The 19620-nt window shown below is 41.8% G+C and overlaps 1 protein-coding gene across 1 annotated transcript in view; it reads left to right on the plus strand.

The window, feature by feature from the left end:
- LOC126128456 (nucleoside diphosphate kinase homolog 5-like) overlaps positions 1-18489 on the plus strand; it is a 69699-nt gene extending 51210 nt beyond the window's left edge. Inside the window, exon 3 of the mRNA XM_049915152.1 lies at positions 18290-18489. Within this exon, the coding sequence (XP_049771109.1) occupies positions 18290-18489 (200 nt within the window). The remainder of the gene's footprint in view (positions 1-18289) is intronic.
- The last annotated feature ends 1131 nt before the right edge of the window (positions 18490-19620 follow it).

A 19620-nucleotide genomic window follows, 5' to 3' on the forward strand; every position in this document is an offset into this window, starting at 1 on the left:
ACAAATGGCTGTAGCCAATAAATGTTGCATGAGGCAGTGATCAGTCTGAAAATTACATTGAACTTTAGAATGTTTAACTTAGCATATTCAGATTGAATGGTAATAGATAGTTGAGATTATACACATTTCTTTTACCTTAGACCCACAGTGAAGAGGTCTTTGTGGATGTCCATTACATCAGAAAACCAAAGCATAAATTATCTATTCCTATGCATAAAAGAAAATGTCCTGACTTATTGACTCATCATCAGACAGCCTGAACTGCAAAGAATGGAAACTTGAAATTTGGAGAGGGTGTTGATCTTATACTGAGGCATAGTTTAACCCCCTAAGGGTCGAAATAGGAGATGACAAGTTTTTTGAAATATGTCATTATTAAGGTAATTTTGAAGCTAGTAATGTGGAAACTGGTATTTGGTTTCTTGGTCAGAAATAAAAAAAATTATATGCATTTCAGCATTTTTGGAGATTTAGCCCCCAAGGGAGTGAAACAGCAGAGCAGAAGTTTTATGAAAATATTTTATTATGAAAGCAGAATCACTTTTTGGTCAGAAGTAGACCTAAATTCAGAAATGACCATGCTTATGTGGCCTTAATTAGTATGAAAGGTTCAGAAGATTTTGCAATTTGTGAACTAAATCAAAGATAGATATTTAACAGTCACCACAACAAACTGGCTTTGTCAGAATTGCATATACAAAGAAATGGATCTTTAACACATTTAATTTATCACTGTACTCAATATATGTTTATAAAGCTATTTTGTTGTAATTATTATACAAACTAATAATTACTGATGCCAAAATAGATATGATACCATGTTTAAATATGATTCTGTGACCAAAATGGTACTGAAACAGAGGTTGACAGACTAAAGGCTGAAATACTAATTGTCTTTTTCCAAAGCTGTTTCACAGAGGAAGACTGCACTGTAGTTCCTTCTCTAGATTGTCGCACAGATGACAGAATGGTAGATATTTAAATAGATGACAGAGGGATAGAAAAACAATTAAAATCACTCAAAAGAGGCAAGGCCGCTGGACCTGATACCAGTTCGATTTTACACAGAGTACGCGAAGGAACTTGCCGCACTTCTTGCAGCAGTGTACCGTAGGTCTCTAGAAGAGCGTAGCATTCCAAAAGATTGGAAAAGGGCATAGGTCATCCACATTTTCAAGAAGGGATGTCGAATAGATGTGCAGAACTATAGACCTATATCTCTAATGTCGATCAGTTGTAGAATTTTGGAACACGTATTATGTTCGAGTATAATGACTTTTCTGGAGACTAGAAATCTACTCTGTAGGAATCAGCATGAGTTTGAAGAAAGACAATCATGTGAAACCCAGCTCACACTATTCATCCATTAGACTCAGAGGGCCATAGACGTGGGTTCCCAGGTAGATGCCATGTTTCTTGATTTCCGCAAGGCATTTGACACAGTTCACCACAGTCGTTTAATGAACAAAGTAAGAGCACATGGACTATCGGACCAATTGTGTGACTGGATTGAAGAGTTCCTAGATAACAGAACGCAGCATGTCATTCTCAATGGAGAGAAGTCTTCCGAAGTAAGAGTCATGTCAGGTGTGCTGCAGGGGAGTGTCATAGGACCGTTGCTATTCACAATATATATAAATGACCTTGTGGATAACATCAGAAGTTCACTGAGGCTTTTTGTGGATGATGCTGTAGTATATCGAGAGGTTGTAACAGTCGAAAATTGTACTAAAATGCAGGAGGATCTGCAACAAATCGACTCATGATGCAGGGAATGTCAATTGAATCTCAATGTAGACAAGTTTAATGTGCTGCAAATACATAGAAAGAAAGATCCTTTATCATTTAGCTACAGTATAGCAGCTCAGCAACTGGAAGCAGTTAATTCCATAAATTATCTGGGAGTATGCATTAGGAGTGATTTAAAATGGGATGGGCATATAAAGTTGGTCATCGGTAAAGCAGATGGATGCCAGACTGAGATTCATTGGAAGAATCCTAAGGAAATGCAGTCCGAAAACAAAGGAAGTAGGTTACAGTACACTTGTTCACCCACTGTTTGATTACTGCTCACCACTGTGGGATCTGTACCAGATAGGGTTGATACAAGAGATAGAGAAGATCCAATGGAGAGCAGTGCTCTTCATTACAGGATCATTTAGTAATCGTGAAAGCCTTAAGAGATGATATATAAACTCCAGTGGAAGACTCTGCAAGAGAGATGCTCAGTAGCACAGTATGGGCTTTTGTTGAAGTTTCGAGAACATACCTTCACCGAGGAGTCAAGCAGTATATTATCCCTCCTACGTATATCTCGTGAAGAGACCATGAGGATAAAATCAGAGAGATTAGAGCCCACACAGAGGCATGTCGACAATCTTTCTTTCGACGAACAATACGAGACTGGAATAGAAGGGAGAACTGATAGAGGTACTCAAGGTACCCTCCGCCACACACCGTCGGGTGGCTTACGGGATATGGATGTAGATGCAGATGTAGATTGTATGGATGTATATTCAGTAGGGAACAGGCTCTCTGATGACTAGGCATAACCAGTTATACTAAACAGCTTATCTGATTACAATGAAGTGATATTAAAGAAACAGTTAAGAGTAATTAATGAATTTGATGTATTTATAAATGGGTTTCCATCAATCCTTAGCAGCTGCTCTCCCAAGAAAACAGTGTGGAACTAATAACTCATTAAATAATCCTTTGATTACAAAAGAAATCAAAGTATCACGTGCAGCAAAAATGAAATTGTTATTTTTTCACATTACAAAAACTTTGGTACTGTACTTAGTTAGTTAGTTTCATGTTCGACGGAACTTCTGCATGATGATTCGTAATGATGTGAAATGAAACTTTTTATACTGACATCACAAATTATTTTGTAAATATGGCTACATGCTGAGCAAACAATGAAAAATTCAGGATGGAATGTAACAATATTATCAAAAGGATAATTGTTACTCACCACACAGCAGAGATGCTGAGTTGCAGATAGGCACAACAAAAAAGACTGTCAGAAAGTGAGTTTTTGGTCAATAAGGCCTTCATTCATTGAAAGTAGACAAAACAAACACACACACACACACACACACACACACACACACACACACACACACACACAAGTGCAATTCATACATACAGACCACAGTCTCTGGCAGTGGCTGAAAGCTCATTTTATAATAATGTAGCTACATGCTGATTATTTACAAGTGTTTATTTTTTATTCCATAAACAAAAGACAGACAGAGTTATTAATTCCTGCCCACTAACTTTTACGCATTACATTGATACAAACTCTTCTATGGAAGAGAGGGAATTATCAAAGAGAAACTTTCTCAGTTTGTTTTCAAATTTTACGTTGCTATCAGACATTTTATATTACTGGATAAGTGATCAAAAATCTTGGTTGCAGTGTGAAGGAAATGATTGTAGAAAAAAAATAAAAAAACAAAGAAATAATTAACAAAAGTGTGGACTTTATAATGAAGGAAAACAGCCAAATAATAAACGGCAGAAGTTGGGTATTTAATAATCACTTCCTTGAATCAGCTGAGAAAACTGGCATGGACAGTTCAAGGAATAAAACAATAAAATATATGCAGAAAATAGTGCCTCATACATAAGGACAATTACAATTGCCTCATGTTCTGAGAAAGAAATTAAGAATGCAATTAACTCCCTCAGAACCAAAATGAGTCATGGAGTTAAAAATGTCTTAGGTAAAGTACTAAAATCCCTTCTTCATATATATGCAATGTATCTGTTACATCGTGCGATTAGTACATCTGATTATGAGTGCACTGAGTGTGGTATTGTCGCAAATGTGTGTTTGAATTGGCCGCCAACTGTATCAGCTCGGGCCAGCCACCGGAGGCCACCTGTGGGAGGCATGCATACAGCAAGGTCTTCACCAAGCCATCTGCCAGTGACTCATACATGTATGTGCAAGAGCAGTGCTAACTGACTTCTCTTTTATGTCCTTTCAGGGTGCCATTCACATTAGTGTACTGTATCTTGTTACTTGGGGATCCACAGAAGTCTGTTTTCCATTATTGTTGAGTGTCATGAATAAAGCCATATTTGCATTACTTGGACTGGTCTCATGTATTACAGGGTTACTACAGTATCCACTCACATATGTAACATATAACCACTTTACAGAAAAGATAGTAAGACAGATATTAATGATTACCAACCAGTCTCACTACTTACCTCCTCCTTGAAGGTACTGGAAAAATTTATGCATGCGAGAATCATAATACATCACTTGTATTTTAAAGTATCAGAGATTTTATGGACACTGGTTTTCATCCTGCCTGACTAAAAGGATGCAGAGTGTTGCATTAAATAACTCAGAAAGTGTACACAATGAAATAGTATCTTCAGAGTGAGGAAAAATGACATTTGGTGTACCACTAGGATTGATAATGGGTTCGTGTTATATATAAATAATTTTCTATCATGTAGACAAGAAGCAGAAATACTTCCCTATGCTGATGACGCAAGTACTACAATCAAGCCTAGTTATCTTCACTGAGACTAATGCTGAAACAAATTATGCTATAGAGAAGTTACACAAGATACCATCAAAGACAGGCCTTCAAATGTCACATAAGAAGACTCATTTAATGGACAAATTACATTAAAACACCAGAAAATCCCCAATTTAGAAAGAGCCACTAAATTCTAGAAAGCGTACAGCATAATATGTATTTACTGTGAGAAATAAGTAATGTCTCATAATGTGAAACTTCAGCATTAGGACACAGTTGTTTTGCCTGAAGCATTATATGTTTCAGAAACTACATCTCTAGGAGGCCACTCAAAATTTTATGAAGTTGAAAAGGAAGAGTGCAAAATTCTCAGAAAAAATATGGCCCCTATTAATATAAAAGGCATATGGGTTAAAAGAAAAACTACAGACATATACACAATGGTAGATAAGTTCACTGATGCAATATATAAAAGATTCATGGAGTTCTACAGTTACAGCTGCCAAATGGACAACACTAGATTAACTACAAACCTATGTAATATAATTAATTTATAATAGGTGAAAATTACTTCATTAGAAGCAATTATGTAGGACTTAGGAGAAATGAATGCCACACAAGGGATACCATTAGATTGTGTAAAGCCTTTGGAATCCTAGTTGCAAATCACACATTCACAGAGAAGGATAAAAGGATCATGGAAAACAGTGGGAATCAAGAAACAATAAAGAGACATCATGAAGAGATTTTGGGATGACAAGAATAAAAGGAGACTGTCAGACCAAGGTAACTGTTGTGACTCGCCGATTATTCAAAGTGCTGCCGCGCAATTACGCACGTACTCTACGTGCGGCGCTGTCTGCCAGCCACGCAGCAGCTGCGCCACCTAAGCGGCCAGCCGAGCAGTGGCCGCTAGACTGAGACTCAGTGTTTAATCGAATGCCGACTTGTACACAGGTCAACTTACTCAGTGACTTATATGTGTTGTTGTCCGAAATATGTGTTAAATTTGAAGATATAAAAATTGGCGACGGGGTAGTGGATTTTTCCTTTTCACCATTGACTCACAGGGTTCCATGGCTACTGTCAAGCAGCTCTTGCAAAATCTCCTTGAACAGCAAACGCTTCTAACGATGGCGATTCGCGATCAGCAAACGCTTCTAACAGCGGCGATTCGCGATTTCGTCGCGGCATCAAATGCGGGGCGTCTCTCGTCGTTGGCTGTACCTCCTTTTCCACCTTACGACGAGACGGCGGAAGACTGGTCTGATTATGAAAAACGTCTTCGACAGCACTTCTTGGCATTTCATGTCACGGACGAACAACCATGTAAGTCTCTGTTCCTTTCCTGGATTTCACCTCAAATGTATCGGTTGTTGTCGCAATTGGCTCCTTTGAAGGATCCTGCGTCTTTGTCCTTTGCTGAAATGTGCTCCCTTCTGTCTGTCTATTTTCAAAAGCAAACACATGTGGTAGCCTCTCGTGTTGCCTTTTATCGTTGTCAAAAACAACCAAATCAGTCCTATCGCGCTTGGGCTGCTGAACTTCACGGCCTCAGTCGAAAGTGTCAATTTGTTACTGACGTTCACAAAGAATCCTATGCCGATTCCATGGTACGGGATGCTATTATCCGGTCGGCGCCCGACAAAGAAGTTCGGCAACGTGCCCTTCAGTTGGCGAATCCGACTCTAGATGAAGTTCTCTCCATTGCGCAGTCTTTTGAAATTTCTCACGCCGCTGGGGCGCAAATAGAAGCGTGGGGTGACGTCGGGGAAATACAGCCTCTGTGTGCTGTTGACAACGCGCGCAGCGCGTCCCCGCCGGCCGACGTGGCCGCAGTGCGCTCCCACGCGCAGCCTCGGCCTAGCCGTAAACAACCCACTAAGAAACTGCAGCAAAATCCCCGGCAACTTCCTTCATGTCCGCGGTGTTTTACGAAACATTTACGCGAGGATTGTCCCCAACATTGGGCTGTGTGTCACACTTGCAAAAAGAAAGGTCATGTGTCTTCCGTTTGTAAATCCGACCGCATACATGATGTTCATGAACATGACGCTGATTCTGATTCTGTGTTGTCTGTCAATTGCACTTCTTCCCTTTCAGGGAAGTTATTCCTCACTGTCCAAATCCTTGGTCGAGATGTTCGCATGCAAGTGGATACCGGTTCTGCTGCCACTATAATTAATTCTCAGACGTATCTTCAGCTGGCTTCTCCACTCCTGTCCCCTGTCACTCGGCAATTACGGACGTACAATAAACAGAAGATTTCTCTCTTGGGACAGTTTAATGCTGAGGTATCTTACAAATCCGTCGTTCGCACTGTTCCCATATTTGTGGTCGACCAGAGCACCGCAGAAAATCTTTTTGGTTTCGATGCCTTTCGCGTTTTTGGGTTCTCCATAGATGACTCTGTGAATATTGTCTCTGACGCTATTCCTTATGCTCAACTGGATTCCTTGTCGACGACATTTTCGTCCCTTTTTCTCCTGGGTTACGTCATGCAAACGACTTTGAAGCTCATATCATGCTCAAACCCACTGCTCGGCCTAAGTTTTTTCGGGCCCGGCCCATTCCTGTGGCCCTTCGTGATCGGGTAAAACGGGAGTTGGATCGTCTCACTGCTTCAGGGGTCTTGCTTCCTGTCACTTCCAGTGAGTGGTCCTCTCCTGTCGTTGTAGTTGCTAAGCCCAATGGTGATATTCGTCTCTGTGGCGATTTCAAAGCCACTGTAAATGCTCAATGCCTCATCGACACTTACCCTATGCCCCGTCCTGAAGAACTGTTCACTAAACTCCCTGGAGGACAGTATTTTTCTAAAATTGACCTGTCAGAAGCTTATCATCAACTTCCTCTCGACGCTGCTTCCTGGCAGTTTCTGGTCCTTAACACACCTTTCGGCCTCTATCAATACCAACGCTTGCCATTCGGGGTTGCTAGCACCCCTGCTCTCTTTCAGCGATTCTTGGAACAATTATTGCTCCCTGTCCCGGGGTGTATCAATTACATGGACGACATTGTTGTCACTGGCTCCATCACTGAAGAACATCTTCAAAATCTCCGCGCACTTTTTAATGTCTTACAGACTGCTGGTCTTAAGTGTAATCTTCAGAAATCACAATTTTTTCAGGCATCTATCACATACTTGGGGTTTCAACTCTCTCGGGATGGTATTCGTCCGCTTCAACACACTGTTGCTGCGATCGATGCCCTTCCTCGCCCTACATCTGTTAAGGAACTGCAGGCTTTCTTGGGGAAAATAGCATACTATCACAAGTTTTTACCGTCTGCGGCGTCGGTGGCTCAGCCGTTGCATCGCCTGTTGCATAAAAACGTGCCTTTTCACTGGTCTGCGTCATGTGACGCGGCTTTCCGGAAATTAAAGGCTATGCTGAAACAGGCCCTGTGCCTGGCTACTTATCAACCTGGCCAACATCTTGTTCTTGCCACAGACACCTCTCAATACGGGGTCGGTGCAGTCCTTGCGCACCGTTTTTCTGACGGTTCGGAACAACCCATCGCTTATGCCTCCAAAACGCTCACGGATGCCCAACAAAAGTATTCTCAAATTGAGAAAGAAGCTTTGGCCATCATTTATGCTCTTCATAAGTTTGGTGTTTTTCTCTATGGCTCAAAATTTCATCTTGTTACGGATCACAAACTGCTTGTTTCCTTGTTTCATCCATCAACATCACTTCCCAACAAGGCTGCACACCACCTCCAGCGTTGGGCTCTTTACTTGTCCCGTTTCAATTATGAGATTCACTTCCAGCCAACGGCTCAACATGCAAATGCTGATGCTTTGTCTCGCCTTCCCATGGGTCCTGATCAGGCATTCGATAGGGACGAACTTTTGTGTTACCACCTGGATGTTGCCGAGCAGCGGGTTGTGGATGGGTTCCCCATCACTGGGGACAGGCTGGCGGCTGCTACGGGTTCTGACCCTACCCTCTCCCGGGTTTTACGCTGTATTCAGAAGGGTTGGCCAGATCGCCCGTCCGCTAAGACTTCTGATCCATTGCGGAACTACTACACTTTGTGCTACCGCCTCACGGCTAGGGATGGTGTTATCCTCCTCTCCACTGACAATGCTTCGCCGCGTGTTGTGGTACCTGCGTCTTTGCGTGCTTCGGTCTTGCGCCTCCTTCACCAGGGGCACTGGGGTGTGTCTCGCACAAAATCTCTGGCACGCCGTCATGTGTACTGGCCTGGCATGGACTCTGACATCGCACACATGGTCGCTGCCTGCGGCCCTTGTGCGTCACAGGCCGCTGCCCCGAAGTCATCTTTGTCACCGTGGCCTTCGCCTGAGAAGCCCTGGGAGCGCATTCATGCTGACTTTGCGGGACCCTTTATGGGTACTTATTGGCTCCTCGTAATTGACGCCTATTCTAACTTTCCTTTCATTGTCCGTTGCACGTCGCCTACTACCGCGGCAACCACCAGTGCTCTGGCCCGCATTTTTTCTTTGGAAGGCCTCCCCTCTACTCTTGTTACTGATAATGGTCCGCAATTTGCCTCTTCCGACTTTGCGGATTTTTTGTGCTCGTCACGGCGTTACGCATGTCACGGCCCCGCCGTTCCATCCACAATCCAACGGTGAGGCTGAACGACTGGTCTGCACATTTAAGGCTCAGATGCGGAAACTTCTGACTTCTTCTGCTGCTGATGACGCGCTTCTCCAATTCCTGGCGTCTTACCGTTTCACCCCCATGGGCGATCACAGCCCGGCTGAGCTCTTACATGGCCGACAGCCCCGCACGCTACTTCATCTTCTGCGGCCTCCCATCTCACGGCCGCGGGTGCCTTCACTTGGCCGGTTCACCGCCGACGACCTCGTCTGGGTGCGGGGATATGGTAGGCGGCCAAAATGGAGCCCGGGCCGCATCTTACGACACCGTGGCAGATGCCTGTATGAAATCCAGACGGACACGGGCGTTGCAGTGCATCATTCGGACCAGCTTCGGCCTCAGGTGCCAGCAACGCCTGTTCCGAATGCCGCCACACCACCTTTGGCTCTACCTGATGCTCGGGATCTTGGCATCTCTCAATACTCACAACGCAGCCCTCTCACCGTCATCGCAATGCCAGTACCAGAACGGACACCACCAGGAGACGTGCCCATGCAGGAACCGGAGGACCGTCCTCTGTCAGAGTACATCTACTCGCCTCCTCCTCCAACAGACGCCGACACATCGCCCATGTCTCCTGTCATATCAACTGGACTTGCCGCAACGGGCAGATTGGTGCAGGGGGCCCCAGCAGATTCAACCCCTATGTCTCCTGTCATCTCAACCCGTTATCATCGGGGACACTTCCGTCCGTACGGGAAGCCTCCTCCTCAAGACTTTACGGCGAGTCAAACAACGCCTATGGACGTTAGCCATCTCCAGGACACCTCCATCAAGACCAGTGCAACAATTTGAAAGGGGGGAAAAGTGTTGTGACTCACCGATTATTCAAAGTGCCGCCGTGCAATTACGCACGTCCTCTACGTGCGGCGCTGTCTGCCAGCCACGCAGCAGCTGCGCCACCTAAGCGGCCAGCCGAGCAGCGGCCGCTAGACTGAGACTCAGTGTTTAATCGAATGCCGACTTGTACACAGGTCAACTTACTCAGTGACTTATATGTGTTGTTGTCCGAAATATGTGTTAAATTTGAAGATATAAAAGTAACAAGTTCACATGTGCTCTTTAATTGGGCATAATAAAGAAAGGAGAAGGAAAAGGAAAAGGAGAAGAAGAAGGAGAAATTATTTACACTATACACCACTGACTCTAGTTGGCACAGAAAGAAGTAAAGCATTCCGCCATAAAAAATCTTTGACCACCTACCCAGTGATGTAAAGTATTTAAGAATTTAGTGGATAATTAAATCAACTTCAAACAAAAACTTAATTCACATCTATGCATGTACAAAAACACCTTTAAATGCTAATTTAAATGGTCAGCGGTCTGTAATATTCTCCACTGAGAGGCTGTACTTCAGTTGTAAAAGGGACTCATTCCATATAATAGTGAGGGGTTGCAATTGCAAGTCCTGGAACATGTAAGTAACTAACTAATTGACTTAAAGACAAGACCATTCTGAACATGAAGCTTGGTCCACCACATAAGAAGCTAACTGTTATTCTTCAGCTTCTCCCGAATAATTCATACTGAAATAAATCCCAAGTGAATGGGTGGATGTCAGTGTCCAATGGGTACAATGTTTCAGCAAATGACCACATTGCCATCGTCAGGTGCTCTGACCAACTGGATGCCTAAGTTCTGATGCTGCACTTATATCTCCTCCTTCCTACCTGGCATTCAGCATGAGGTCTGCACCCAGGTATGGACATAAGTCCAATGTCTCCTCCCTTCCTCCTGCCACCAGATCATTCCATCTGGGGTTCATCCCTAGGGATACATGCTGGTAGCATCTCTGCTGTGGCTCTGCATATCCCTGAGGTCAGTTCATTGTAGGATCTCTCCTCCTCCTTCTTCTTCTTCTTAACCAGACTCATTTTGGGTTTCAAGGCCTTACTAAGGATGCAGCAATCAGTGGGTCCCTTGCTCAAATTTCAATAAATTTTTTAGTTACATAGTCACAGAAGTTAGACATCTGTGTCAGAACCTTAATATGGTCATAATCTCTCCAGTGTAATTCTGGAAGGCAATGTTCGGCAACTGCTGACCCGTTAGGCTGATGAGGCCTGATGTGCCATTGGTGTTCTCAGCAATGATCTTTGACAGTACGCTCAGTTTGGCCAGTGCAAGTTGTGCCTCATTGGCAGGCAATCTAATAGACCCTGAATTTCTATCAAATAGTGCCTGTGTTTTATCTGGTGTAAAGAAGACAGTTCCCACTTTCCAAAGAATGCATCCAATCTCCCCGGATAGTGCACCATAAAATGGAATAAATGGCAGCACTTTTCTCAGAATATTTTCCTCATATGTTCCAGTTCTGGGTTGAGGCTCTCATTGTCAGAGAGAGTGCAAGCTCTGTGTACCACTGTTTTGAGAATGCTGCTTCTCTGTGCCTGGTGGTGGCAGCTCTTACAATACATGCTGTGGCCCAACATGCTGTCAGCTCTTCTTTTCTTTTTACCAGGACATCCAGAAAAAGGAACACACCAACCTCCCCAGCTTCTGTTATAAGTTGATGTTCTGTTGTATGAAACTAAGATGCTTAAGAAAATCATTCCGCTGATCTCTTCCATTTGGTCATATGATGAAGGTGTCATCAACATACCACAACAAAAACAGGTAGGTTTCTTAGGGCTTCCTCCTTGAATTGTTCCACATACATGTTAGTGATAACTGGTGAAGGTGGATTCTACACCTACATCTACATCTATACTCCGCAAGCCACCCAGCGGTGTGTGGCGGAGGGCACTTTACGTGCCACTGTCATTACCTCCCTTTTCTGTTCCAGTCGCGTATGGTTCGCGGGAAGAACGACTGTCTGAAAGCCTCCATGCGCTCTTGAATCTCTCTAATTTTACATTCGTGATCTCCTCGGGAGGTATAAGTAGGGGGAAGCAATATATTCGATACCTCATCCAGAAACGCACCCTCTCTAAACCTGGCGAGCAAGCTACATCGCGACGTAGAGTGCCTCTCTTGCAGAGTCTGCCACTTGAGTTTGCTAAACACCTCTGTAACGCTATCACGGCTACCAAATAACCCTGTGATGAAACACGCCGCTCTTCTTTGGATCTTCTCTATCTCCTCCGTCAACCCGATCTGGTACGGATCCCACACATGAACAATACTCAAGTATAGGTCGAATGAGTGTTTTGTAAGCCACCTCCTTTGTTGATGGGCTACATTTTCTAAGGACTCTCCCAATGAATCTCAACCTTACCAACAATTAATTTTATATGATCATTCCACTTCAAATCGTTCCGCATGCATACTCCCAGATATTTTACAGAAGTAACTGCTACCAGCTTTTCTTCCGCTATCATATAATCATATAATAAAGGATCCTTCTTTCTATGTATTCGCAATACATTACATTTGTCTATGTTAAGGGTCAGTTGCCACTCCCTGCACCAAGTGCCTATCCGATGCAGATCTTCCTGCATTTCGCTACAATTTTCTAATGCTGCAACTTCTCTGTATACTACAGCATCATCCGCGAAAAGCCGCATGGAACTTCTGACACTATCTACTAGGTCTGTCCGCTAGTAGTAACCATCATTGAAATGAAAGTATGTCAATGTCAAGACCTGTCTGAAAAGTTTGTCTCTGTCAAATTTGCAAAGGCATTCTGATGAAAAGAGACAACATTGACACTCACAAGGATGTCAGAATCATCAACCCTACAGTTCTTAAGACAGCAATATCCATGAAGCTGGGAATATCATGTGGACATTTTTCAACATCAGGTACTTAGTGTGGGAATACGTCAGTATACCAGTGTTGCCAACAGAGGGGTGTAAAGGCCTTTGAAAGTCCATAAAATCTCAGTGGAACAGGGGCTCACTTTTGTAGATTCTTGAAAACTTCATCAGGAAAGGCAGATTCTTTGAGAAATGCCATGATCTTCCTCTCAACTCTCTAGATAGCATTAGTGTTGATAGAAATGTTTGGTTTCATAGGTTTAGTTCACAGAAGAGCATGACAGTCACATGAAGTAGTTCTTCAGCTTCTTCATGTGATAGTCATTCTGCTGCCTGTTCCACTGTGCTGATAATGTCAGTGATAGGTGCAAATTTAGTAGTTGATACAAAATTGAGTCTTTTCTTAAGGAATGAAACCATGACCCCTATCTAGTAGCTTGGCCATGAAACTTATGATGGCCTTTCAGGCAGCATCAAGAGGTATTCTTTCTGATACACACTCAGGTTTTGATGTGTGATGTCCAATGACCTTCCTTCATATGGAGTCTTCTGTGGCCCAGGTGACACCATCAGTCCATTCCCACGTCCAGGAACTGAACTAGTCGGCCAGCTGTAGATGTTATTTCAGTGGCCCTGTAATGGTCAAATCCAGACACCAGAGAGTAAGGCCTACTCAAGGCATACTCTCTCCAGTAACATGGCCAGGCTGGCAAATTTCTGCATTCTTCTGGCCGCCACCAAGTTGATGTGAAGCATTACCTTGTCAAATTTCAGCACCACATCTTCTTCATAGCATCTTATAATGAGTGCAAAGGAAGTCAGCAGATGGCTTTTCCAGTGGCGCAGCTCATCAAATCTTTTCATGCTGTGATACATCTTCTCCCTGTTGGGGTACGTGATGTGTTTCTTCAGTTTCTCCTGGCATAATTAGTTAAGAAATAGTTCATGGTTGATTGGCTGGAAGTCCGTGTCCAATGGGAACAATATTTTGGCAAATTACCACATTACCATCATAAAGTGCACCGATGAACTGAATTCCTAGGAATTGGTACCAGAATTATATCTCCTCTCTCCAACCTGGCATTCTGTGTGAGGCCCATGCCTGGTGCCAGTTCCTAGTCATTTAACTTTTTGGCATATTTGATGATGGCAATGTGGTCGTTTGCCAAAATACTGTGTCCATTGACACAGAGATCCAGCCATTCACCCATGATCTATTTTGTCAAGAAGCTTGCTGATATTCTAGAAACAGAAGTGTTATTACTTGTTGGAACAGATCATGAATGACAAAAAAAATTTAAGCAGGATGTCACTGATCAGTAGCCTACTATGAAAATATAAATGTTTGTTATGAGGATATAAATTATTAACTGTAGAATAATTCTTCATCTCATTAACTACAAACTACACTGCTAATTTTTTGTAGTGTCTCCTGTACCCATATAACATGATTAATAAGTGTATAAATCACTATTTACTATTCACAGTACTCCATAGAAGAATTTCTCATTGTTTAATATCAGAAGAGAGAGAGAGAGAGAGAGAGAGAGAGAGAGAGAGAGAGAGAGAGAGAGAGAGAGACTGAAAAATTGTTAAGTATAAATCACTGCAGGCAATAAAATAAAGTAAAATAAAAATAAAGGTAGCTTATAGTTTAAAATAAAATAATATAACTGGCCAGCACATTGCCATACTTTTCAATCAGAAAATATATTACATAAAACAATGCAAATTAAGCTATAAACTGATTTCCTCTAAAAATATTCTGTAATTTATTAGTGAATGGAAATATGCAACTTAGATTCTGTGTTTTTAATACCTATAGAAGTAATATACATACTGAAATTCTTAATAAGTTTCTGCAACTATTGATGCTTTAGTACTGACTCTACTTTCCGTTGACTGCAAAGACAATATGGGTTTTCTGCCTACTGAGTGTAGGGTGTGGTTGTAATATAAGTTACTTTAGGTACTTCTGGGTTAGTATTATATATATTACATGTTGTTGTGGTCTTCAGTCCTGAGACTGGTTTGATGCAGCTCTCCATGCTACTCTATCCTGTGCAAGCTTCTTCATCTCCCAGTACCTACTGCAACCTACATCCTTCTGAATCTGCTTAGTGTATTCATCTCTTGGTCTCCCCCTACGATTTTTACCCTCCATGCTGCCCTCCAATACTAAATTGGTGATCCCTTGATACCTCAGAACATGTCCTACCAACCGATCCCTTCTTCTGGTCAAGTTGTGCCACAAACTTCTCTTCTCCCCAATCCTATTCAATACTTCCTCATTAGTTATGTGATCTACCCATCTAATCTTCAGCATTCTTCTGTAGCACCACATTTTGAAAGCTTCTATTCTGTTTTTGTCCAAACTATTTACCGTCCATGTTTCACTTCCACACATGGCTACACTCCATACAAATACTTTCAGAAATGACTTCCTGACACTTAAATCTATACTCGATGTTAACAAATTTCTCTTCTTCAGAAACGCTTTCCTTGCCATTGCCAGTCTACATTTAATATCCTCTCTACTTCGTCCATCATCAGTTATTTTGCTCCCCAAATAGCAAAACTCCTTGACTACTTTAAGTGTCTCATTTCCTAATCTAATACCCTCAACATCACCCGACTTAATTCGACTACATTCCATTATCATCGTTTTGCTTTTGTTGATGTTCATTTTATATCCTCCCTTCAAGACACCATCCATACCGTTCAACTGCTCTTCCAAGTCCTTTGCTGTCTCTGACAGAATTACAATGTCATCGGCGAACCTCAAAGTTTTTATTTCTTCTCCATGGATTTTAATACCTACTCCGAATTTTTCTTTTGTTTCCTTTACTGCTTGCTCAATATACAGATTGAATAACATCGGGGAGAGGCTACAACCCTGTCTTACTCCCTTCCCAACCACTGCTTCCCTTTCATGTCCCTCGACTCTTATAACTGCCATCTGGTTTCTGTACAAATTGTAAATAGCCTTTCGCTCCCTGTATTTTACCCCTGCCACCTTTAGAATTTGAAAGAGAGTATTCCAGTCAACAGTGTCAAAAGCTTTCTCTAAGTCTACAAATGCTAGAAACGTAGGTTTGCCTTTCCTTAATCTTTCTTCTAAGATGAGTCGTAAGGTCAGTATTGCCTCACGTGTTCCAGTATTTCTATGGAATCCAAACTGATCTTCCCCGAGGTCAGCTTCTACTAGTTTTTCCATTCGTCTGTAAAGAATTTGTGTTAGTATTTTGCAGCTGTGGCTTATTAAACTGATTGTTCGGTAATTTTCACATCTGTCAACACCTGCTTTCTTTGGGATTGGAATTATTATATTCTTCTTGAAGTATGAGGGTATTTCGCCTGTTTCTTACATCTTGCTCACCAGATGGTAGAGTTTTGTCAGGACTGGCTCTCCCAAGGCCGTCAGTAGTTCCAATGGAATGTTGTCTACTCCGCGGGCCTTGATTCAACTCAGGTCTTTCAGTGCTCTGTCAAACTCTTCACACAGTATCGTATCTCCCATTTCATCTTCATCTACATCCTCTTCCATTTCCATAATATTGTCCTCAAGTACATCGCCCTTGTATAGACCCTCTATATTCTCCTTCCACCTTTCTGCTTTCCCTTCTTTGCTTAGAACTGGGTTTCCATCTGAGCTCTTGATGTTCATACAAGTGGTTCTCTGATCTCCAAAGGTCTCTTTAATTTTCCTGTAGGCTGTATCTATTTTACCCCTGGTGAGATAAGCCTCTACATCCTTAAATTTGTCCTCTAGCCATCCCTGCTTAGCCATTTTGCACTTCCTGTCGATATCATTTTTGAGACGTTTGTATTCCTTTTTGCCTGTTTCATTTACTGCATTTTTATATTTTCTCCTTTCATCAATTAAATTCAATATTTCTTCTGTTACCCAAGGATTTCTACTAGCTCTTGTCTTTTTACCTACTTGATCCTCTGCTGCCTTCACTACTTCATCCCTCAAAGCTACCCATTCTTCTTCTACTGTATTTCTTTCCCCCATTCCTGTCAATTGTTCCCTTATGCTCTCCCTGAAACTCTGTACAACCTCTGGTTCTTTCAGTTTATTCAGGTCCCATCTCCTTAAATTCCCACCTTTTTGCAGTTTCTTCAATTTTAATCTACAGGTCATAACCAATAGATTGTGGTCAGAGTCCACATCTGCCCCTGGAAATGTCTTACAATTTAAAACCTGGTTCCTAAATCTCTGTCTTATCATTATATAATCTATCTGATATCTTTTAGTATCTCCAGGGTTCTTCCATGTATACAACCTTCTATCATGATTCTTAAACCAAGTGTTAGCTATGATTAAGTTGTGCTCTGTGCAAAATTCTACCAGGCGGCTTTCTCTTTCATTTCTTAGCCCCAATCCATATTCACCTACTACGTTTCCTTCTCTCCCTTTTCCTACACTCGAATTCCAGTCACCCATGACTATTAAATTTTCGTCTCCCTTCACTATCTGAATAATTTCTTTTATTTAATCATAAATTTCTTCAATTTCTTCGTCATCTGCGGAGCTAGTTGGCATATAAACTTGTACTACTGTAGTAGGTGTGGGCTTCATATCTATCTTGGTCACAATAATGCGTTCACTATGCTGTTTGTAGTAGCTTACCCGCATTCCTATTTTCCTATTCATTATTAAACCTACTCCTGCATTACCCCTATTTGACTTTGTGTTTATAACCCTGTAGTCACCTGACCAGAAGTCTTGTTCCTCTTGCCACCGAACTTCACTAATTCCCACTATATCTAACTTTAACCTATCCATTTCCCTTTTTAAATTTTCTAACCTACCTGCCCGATTAAGGGATCTGACATTCCACGCTCCGATCTGTAGAACACCAGTTTTCTTTCTCCTGATAACGACATCCTCTTGAGTAGTCCCCGCCCAGAGATCCGAATGGGGGACTATTTTACCTCCGGAATATTTTACCCAAGAGGACGCCATCATCATTTAATCATACAGTAAAGCTGCATGCCCTCGGGAAAAACTACGGCCGTAGTTTCCCCTTGCTTTCAGCCATTCACAGTACCAGTATATTACATAACAATCGGTATACAGTTAATACTGATAATTTTGGTCTAAGATATTGTGCAGATAGAAAGTTAACTAATACAAAGTATTACCAAAAGTAAATTGCATTTATATTCAAACAACTTTTACAAGATTCTGGTATATAGGCTACTGTCTGCATATAGATGATTGATATGTATGACTGTGCATTTAAGTGATCATCAAAAACATAGACTTTATCAACCTTAGAAAACTCAGATGTAAATTTAATAGTGTTGTTAATATTCGACATGTGCCACATCATTACAAAGTGTTGTATTCATGATCTATGGAAAAAGTATTAATCTAATCTAATCTCTAATCTAATGCACATGTTTACATACTTACCATATACTTATTTCAGTTCCTTCCTCTTTACAGTGATGTTGGAATCTACACTGAAAGGACACCATCCAACATTCTATTTGGCAGAAAAAGTAAACCCTACTTTGGTTGAAGGATTGACTGCTGTTTGCAAAGTGAAACCTGTAGATCCTGTGATATGGCTTGCAGATTGGCTGCTCACACATAATCCCAACAGACCCAAAACAAGTGAAATCTTGTCTAACTTACCAACCTAAATCACAATGTAATTTAATAAATATCTTCTTGCAATCTAAAACAAGACGTAAGAAACTTTTTTTCTGTGAACGTGATGTGAAGGATAACAATATAGCAAATACATCAGATCTATTCTGTAATCAATAAAATAGTACTTACACAAGATAGTTCATAATACATAGTGTTAGGTGCCGTTTTACTTACAAGTCAAAACTCAGTGTTCTGGCTCTGTTGGGGTCAATCAGGACTGACTGACTGCCATGTCATCTTCTGCCTGTGGCATCATTGGATGCAGTATGGTGGGGTTGACTAACACAATGCTCTCCCAGCCATTTTTTGGTTTCTCACTCAAGTAGGTCCTCTTTTGGTACCATTAGGCTGTGTGCACCTCATTCTAGTACTCCCATCAAGGAAAAATACTTGATAGTGCTGAGGCTGAATGGAGGTTCTCTGCATAGCAGCAAAGCATGCTGACCACTGAGCTATGGAGACAATCTGCTGTTTTACTTGAGTACAATCCAAACCTGGATGAAAAGTCTTCATAGACAATAATGGAGGCTTTGGAGGCATTTAACAAAAACTGACATGGCTTTTTATGGTAATGGAATGTTCTGAGTGGGATCCAAGTAACCTAATGGGTACAGAGGACCAGTCAACATGTAGTGGCAAAGTGTTGAATGCCAACAGTATATTTTTCAACATTCAGATTCACTGAGGAGATATTCAACATATGAAAACCATACAGAGCCAAGTTTATACATGATTAGATCAACAGCACAGCTTTAAACAAGCATGGACCATCTTATTAGTAAACATAGGATAGCATGATAATCATTGAAACAGGGATACACGTGAGTAACATTACGAAAATGGCAGTAATCCATTCATGGTTAGCCATTTATCTCAACCTTTGGTCACAAAGACATAGTTTGTGTTGTGGACATCCATTCCATGGTGCACATTGTGACAAATGTGGAGGAATGATCACATAAGACTGGACAACCACCATTGTAATTTCTGTAGCAACTGGCACATTTTTTGAGAGGCAGCAGTGTACCTACATGTGGCCTCATTTCTACCCTCTTTTATGAACTCACAGCCATTGAGGTAATGGTGATAATTGCGGTGATAACTTCAGCCATATTCAGCAG

The sequence above is a fragment of the Schistocerca cancellata genome, chromosome 1 (genome assembly GCF_023864275.1).
Source record: "Schistocerca cancellata isolate TAMUIC-IGC-003103 chromosome 1, iqSchCanc2.1, whole genome shotgun sequence".
NCBI lineage: Eukaryota > Metazoa > Arthropoda > Insecta > Orthoptera > Acrididae > Schistocerca > Schistocerca cancellata.